Source organism: Arachis ipaensis, chromosome B06 (assembly GCF_000816755.2).
Source record: "Arachis ipaensis cultivar K30076 chromosome B06, Araip1.1, whole genome shotgun sequence".
Lineage (NCBI taxonomy): Eukaryota > Viridiplantae > Streptophyta > Magnoliopsida > Fabales > Fabaceae > Arachis > Arachis ipaensis.
This window is the reverse complement of record NC_029790.2, coordinates 117,063,340-117,070,762: the sequence shown is the minus strand read 5'-3', so window position 1 is coordinate 117,070,762 and position 7,423 is coordinate 117,063,340. Positions and strand designations below refer to the sequence as shown.

General features: G+C 33.9%; 1 protein-coding gene across 2 annotated transcripts in view; it reads right to left on the bottom strand.

Moving 5' to 3' along the window:
- Positions 6,675–7,423, bottom strand: part of LOC107604853 (nuclear cap-binding protein subunit 1) — a 16,849-nt gene continuing 16,100 nt past the window's right edge. Inside the window, exons 19-20 of one of the 2 annotated variants that reach the window (XR_001612407.2) lie at positions 7,028–7,252; positions 6,675–6,996 (exon numbers count right to left, since the gene is read on the bottom strand). Coding sequence is in view for 1 of the 2 variants with exons in the window: in XM_016306559.2 (XP_016162045.1) it covers positions 7,142–7,252 (111 nt within the window). In the remaining variant the exon portion in view is untranslated. Of the gene's footprint in view, positions 7,253–7,423 lie in introns of both variants that reach the window. The other variant, XM_016306559.2, reaches the window with a different exon arrangement.

The following is a 7,423-nucleotide window of genomic DNA, read 5'->3' as shown; positions in this document are numbered from 1 at the left end:
AACGAACTCATTGGCATCAGTCATCATGGAGGGCCAATAATAGCCAGCTTTGATGAGCTTTCGAGCCAAGAATTTCCCGCTATATGGTGCCCACAACACCCCTCACGTACCTCCTTTAATGCATACTCCGCCTGTTTGGGTCGCAGACACTTCAGCAAGGGTTGGCCGAGTCTTCTTTTGTATAGCTGCCATTGTACCACAGTGTATTTGGAGGCCTCTTTTCTTATGACCTTAGCTTCTTCCCCCTTTTTTTGGCAGCATTCCTTCCTCGAGAAACCATTGAATCAGGCTAATCCAAAAAGGAGGTTCCTCTAGACTTTGAGTCAAGCACAGGGTCACCGACAACTCTTTTATCAAGCCTTGGATGAGAGATCGGTTTCTCGTTCTAGACTTGGTGCTCGCCAATTTTGACAAGAGGTCTTCTCTGACATTTCTCTCCCTGGGTACATGTTGGACCACTACCTCCACAAAATATTTGTACAATTGTTTGGTTCTTTCCAAATATTTTTGCAACAATGGGTCCCAAGCTTGGTATGTCCTGTTTACCTGGGCTGTTACGAACTGTGAGTTGCTGTTAACTTTAAGCTTTGCTGCTTCGACCTCTTTGGCTAGTATTAAGCCTTCGATAATAGCTTCATATTCTGATTGGTTGTTAGAGACTGGAAATTCAAATTTAATAGACTGCTCGTAAGTCACTCCTTATGAGCTTTCTAAAATGATCTCAACTCCTCCAAACGCTTGGTTGGAGGCTTCGTTCATATGGAGCTTCCACCGTGTGCTTGGGACTTCAGGAGCATCGCCGGTCACCTCAACCAAGATATCCACCATTACTTATGCTTTGATGGTGTGTCGGGGTTCATACCAGATAACATATTGGAACAACTCTATTACCTAAGTCATCATTCGCCCCGTTAGGTTAGGCTTCTGCATGACTTGTCGGATCGCTTGGTCGGTTCACAGAGTGATCAGGCGCCCTTGAAAATATTGCCTCAGGCTTCGGGAAGAAATCAACAAGGTAAAAGTCACTTTTTCTAGCCTTGTGTACCTCAGCTGTGCACCCTGGAGCACCTTGCTTGTGAAATACACGGGCTGTTGTTGCTTGCCATCCTCTCGTACCAATGCAACTGCCATGGCTTCTTCTGTGACTGTTAGGTACAGGAACAAGGGCTCCCCTGCTTTCGATTTCTCGAGAACCAGCATCTCCGAAAAGATTTTCTTGAAATGGTTGAAAGCTTCTTTGTAAGATAGGGTCCATTCAAAGGATGTCCCCTTTTTCATCAAGTTAGAAAAAGGTAGAACTTTGGCTGCCGACGCTCCAAGAAAACGAGATAAAGCTGTCAACCTCCTTGCTAGTCTTTGCACATCCTTCACTCATTCGGGGCTTGCTTGCAAAGGATGACTTTACACTTGTCTGGGTTGGCTTTTACTCTCCTCTAGGTGATCATAAACCCCAAGAATTTTCCCGCTTCCATGGTGAACGTGCACCTCAGGGGATTCAATCTCATGCTGTGCTTTCGGAGTGAGTCAAAGATGAACTGCAAATCAGTTACCAGGCTACTCAACTCGACCGTCTTTATTAGCATGTCATCAACGTAGACCTCTACCAAATTGTCGATATGTTCCTTGAAGACCTTGTTCATTAACCTTTGGTATGTTTTCCCTGCGTTTTAAAGTTCAAATGGCATGACCTTGTAACATAAAATCAAGAAAACACCGTCTTGTCCTTGTCTGGTCGGTGCATAGGGATCTTGTTGTATCCTGGATATGCGTCCATGAAGCTTAAGAACTTGTATCCCGACGCCACACCCACCAAGGCTTCTATGTTGGGGAGGAGGAATGAGTCTTCGAGCATGCCTTGTTAAATTCTGAATAATCGACACATATTCTCTACTTCCCATTTGTTTTTTTCACTTGAACTACATTTGATAGCCATGTGGAATAGTTGAGTTCTCTATGTTGGGGAGGAGGAATGAGTCTTCGAGCATGCCTTGCTAAATTCTGAATAATCGACACACATTCTCTACTTCCCATTTGTTTATTTAACTTGAACTACATTTGATAGCCATGTGGAGTAGTTGAGTTCTCTAATGAAACCGGCTTCTAACAAGCTAGCCGTTTGTTTGGCTACCTTACTTGCTCTTTCCAACGACATTTTCCTCCTCCTTTGCACCATAGGGTGTGCTTCCGGCCTGACGGTGTCACATGAAGTTTGGGTCTATCCCTGGCATGTCGGCTGCAGGCAAAGAAATCCCTATTAGCACGGATGACCTCTATCAAAGGCCCTTTCAACTCGTGGGGGAGATTATGGTTCACAAACATGAACTTTTCTTCCGTTTCCCCTACCCAAAAATTTTCTGAATTGCCTTGTGGCTTGGGCCTTGGGTGCTCGTCAGTCCTAGCATTCAGGTATGCTAGGAATATCCCGGCCGCCTCCTTAGAATTTTTCCTCAATGTTAAGCTGGCGTTGTCACAAGCAACAACCATTTCTAGGTCTCCTCGAATCATGCCCATCGACTCGTTATCCGCCACTAGGGGTGTCTGTGGATCGGATCGGATCGGATATGGCCGAAAATTTGATCCGATCCGCACAATTTTCATCGGATCGGATCGGATATGATATCCGTGCTTTTTAGTGTCGGATCCAATTCGATCCGATCTGATCGCGGATCGGATCGGATCGGATCGGATATCAGATATATCTGCATGATTAAACCTTCTCTTTTTAATCATATTTCTATGTAAAAAAATTCAATAAAAATATTTTTTTCATACTTTTAAACTTATTTATTCCTAAAATATTTTTAATCAAACTCTTTCTAAATAACAAAAATAAAATAATACAATATATGAATAATAATTACTAATTAAAACATACAAACAAGTAAATATAATACCAAACATATATATATATATATATTTATTTATTTATTTATATCTAATCAAATAATAATCTCTAAACTTAAAAAAGTTTAAAGAATAATATTTAAATTTCTTAGATTAATGTTTGATCTATCTGAGTCATTCTTGATCTTAAAAAGACTTAAGTAAAAAAATTTAAAGGGCGTAAATTCATGTATTTTTAGTCATTTCGAAACTTTGACTTAGTTTAAATTAAATATAAATCTAAGAATTTTAGATATTTTTTTTACAAATCTTTTCAAGACTAAGACTGACGGATTCAAATTAGATCAAACATCAATTTAAGAACTTTAAATATTTTTTCACGAGCTTTCTCAAAATTAAGAGTAAGTCAAATTAGATTAAATACCAATATAAAAATTTTAGATATGATTTTCTAAAGCTTTTCAAGACTAAAGATCATTATAATGTCGGTTTATAGCATAATTTATAAGAGTATGTTTGAAAACTTTTTATAACTTTTGGAATCTTATCCAAATATATATTCTAATGTGCATGAACTATTCTAGATTTATAAGAGTGTAATCTAAACTAAGATATGAACTTAAAAGGTTTATATCACAAACTTTTCAAATCTCTTCTAAAATGAGAAGACTTGAAGAAAGAAGATAAGAAATAAGGATTTAAGAAGAGATTATCACTTTCTATTTTTTCAATTCTTCATTTTTGTTTTCTTCTAAGGCTTCAAGATCTTTTATTTATAAGCATATGCACTAAAACTTTGTTAGAAATACTTCTTCTTTCATTATCACTTTATTCTTAATTTCAGGTAGGGGTGTCCATGGATCGGATCCGATCCGCATATCCGCGGTGTTTATTCGAATCCGATCCGAAAATTGCGGATATAGATCCGATCCGCAAGACTTTCGGATCGGATTGGATCGGATCCACACACTAATTGGATCGGATTGCGGATTTTGTGTTGGTATCCGCATATCCGATCCGCATATCCGCGTATCCGCAAAAATAAAGAAATAAATAAGTAAAATATTCTTTTTATGTTTTATTTTAACTAATAATTATCATATATGTTAAATTATTTTAATTTATTATTCAAGAAAAGTATGTTTAATATTATTTTAAGAGTAAACATATTTAAAAGAATAAAAAAAATAAATTTTATTGATATTTTTTTAATAAAAATAAGCTTTTAAAAATATTTTTGTGTTTTGCGGATATATCCGATATCCGATCCGATCCAATCCGCAAATGTGCGGATCGGATCGGATCCAACCTTAAAAACTGCGGATATTGGATCCGATGATTTTAGTGCAGATCGGATCGAAATTTTGGCCATATCCGATCTGATCCGATCCGCGGACACCCTTAATTTTAGGTACAAAGGACGTTTGTTTTTGAAATTGAAACTGTTTTTTTCTTATATGATAAATTTCGTACAGAGCACAATGAAAGAGAGAAAAACTCTTCAAATGGTTGACTTGTTGAGCACATTGGTTAATGCAATTGATTTTGTGGTTGATAAAATACTTTATAATCACTTCGAAGTTATGCAAATATTGTGTAGTCTTTTTAGGCTTAATTTTATCTAGTTTGCTTTGATTATTTAAAAAAATATATTTCTTAGTATATTTAAACACTTGAACAAATTATATAAAATTATTTCTCCTTTTTCTAATTACATTTTTGTTGCTTTTTTTTACTCTTTATTTACTTTATTTAGAAAATGATTTTTTATTTAAGCGATTGGTGTTAATATTCAGAATTGCTCAGTTATAATTTTCGTAGTAGTTAGTCTTCTTATTAAATGATATTATTAATTTCTTATTATTGTTAATAATCATGAAATAAAAAGTCTAAAAACTAAAGGGCAAATAATATATAATTACAAAGAAAATGTCCAGTTGTGCAGAAAAAGGAGGTTGAATCATGTTTTGATATTCCTTTTCAGAAAATAAACTTTAATAAAGCTTATCAAGTTATTTAACTTGNACAAGAAAAGAAAATATACATAAACAATATATATTGTTTTGATTTCAAATGCCTACCTAACCTCCTCAATCAAATTAAGAGTTTTACTATTTGAATATGTACACAAGATATTTTTTTTTTAAGTCTTTCCAAGATAGAGTTACTCGAATCACTTTTGATCTAAAAGTTCTTAGATATTATTGCATCAAATCTTTTTAAGCTAAATTTGACTCAAAATCAACACCTAGATCTAAGAATTATAGATAATTTTAACACTTTCTCAAGTCTTCAATGACTCAAATCAACTAAAATAATCTAAAAGTTTTATAGTTTTCTCAAAATTTCTCAGGTTAAACCTGATCACTAATGAATCAGATGCAAAGATAGAAGTAATATGTTCGATGTAATTTTTGAGGTTTTGATTATAGAGTTTAACAAGCATTTGAACTATCTGAGATTTGTGCTTGAATCTAGTATAAGATAAACTCAATGTTTTGGACCTAAATTACAATTTTCGAAAATTCTTTTAGAGTAAGCAGGGATTTTTTTTTTTGTTTGCATCAGGGTATCCATCAGGCCGGTAGCTTAATGACTAATCACTCGGGTACTGCAGAGGCAAAGTGGGCGACCCTCCTAACCAAGTAAGCAAGGATTTTACAATGAATAAAGAATGAATACAATGAAAAACACTTGAAAGAATTTTGCCACAGTTAAATACTAATCCTAAATATGGGAGAATAAAAAATACTAAAAAAAATAAAAAACAAAATATACTAAAACAACTATACTGCGTGCACAAAAAATTAGTCGTCATATTAGTTATCATATATTAGTGTATAAATACATGTATTGTTTAATTCATTTTCAATATATATTTTGTATTTTAATATAAATTTTTGTGTACATAGCATGATTATTTGAAGATATTTTGTTTTTTATTTTCTTTGTATTTTTTATTATCCTAGATTTAGGATTGATATCTTTTTAGAATGTCTAATATTTTGTTGGGAAATCCCATTCTTTTGTACTTTTATAAAATCTTTAGTGATCTAACCTTTTAATTTATTTCTAATTCATTTAGTCTATGACTGAATACTATTTTTGAAAAAAATATGATAAAGCCCTCTCTGGTCGCCAAAAATATCTTCTCTTTCTTATCAACACATACTAAATATGAATTTAAATCTTCTAAAATTAAAAAATATCATATGTAAATTTTACTATCTTAATTTAAAAGTGATTAAATATTTTTTCATTTCACTAATTTTTTTATTTTAGAAAAACCTGATCCAAAAATATAACCCAACACTATCATTTTTTTTTTCTACTTTTAAAGGACAAAAAGGTAAAATTAAGATTCCTTAGACTCTGGAAAACGTAAATAGAAGAAATTGATCAAAATCATTACCAACTTGAAGCCATTAAATTACAAAAAACTATTCATAAATGACTTGGCCAACCACCTACTTACGGTTTAATGTGGGTATCTAAGTTACTCTTTCATGCATTATAGTGCCCAAATGCACCTTCCTCGTTTTTGGTTGTTAGTGGTAGTTTTCGGTAATTATAGCTTTTTGGTTGTCAATTTCTGATACTAGAAGAAAAAACTTGCAGTTTGGAAGAGTTCCAGTAAGTTTTATAAATAAATTAGAATTTCATAACCAATAATAAATAATAAATAATGCACTTATTTCCTTAACATTGACTTTCCAGTTTCCACTACCTTTAATACAGGTAATTTAGACCAAATAAACTATCAAATAATTGAATTTTAGTCAAATACTTCCAAGATAATAACCAATAATATCACTCTACTCTCCAAGAGATTTAGGAAGCAAATACTTGATAAGATGACGAGAAAACTTTAGTATGTAAATATATAACAATTGAACTCCACCTTAATGCTTCTTTACCCCCTACACCCTAGCTTTCCTGTGAGATAAGATAAGACGAGAGGAGACGAGACAAGACAACATGATAAGCTCTATCCTTAAGCACGCCGATAACCGACAATCAATTCATAGTTCAAACAACAATCAGTGTCCCCACCAACACGACAACAGTCAACATTTTTCCAAGCAAACACACTGCAGGTTTTACGCACAGTTGGGTCCAATAAATATCTGTGATCAAAATGATCAATATACAGTGGCCGTTTGTCAACTCCCTTCGGAATAGAAAAATATATAATTTACATTACAACAGAATACGGCTTTCCTCTTTTGATAAGAGAGGGGGAATGGTTAGTAGGCTAGAAACGTGTATACCTAAGGTCAATGCATGAATAAATAAATCAAGCCTCGTTAATTGGTCTTCTAAGACCAGAATAAACAGCCGATCGAAAAAGAGGAGGTGCTTCTTCTGTCAATACCTCTGCATCCAGCTTCTCAATATGAGGCCATATCTGCCAGCAACAATATAAATGTATGATAACGTCAACGTCTTATATAACTCCTACTTCAAGAAGCGTTCACTTACTAAAACATGATAACTAATACTGAATTAATTTCATTTCATCTGTCACTGCCACATTTTATTCAAGACAAAAGTGCAATTGACAGATAAAACCAAAGGG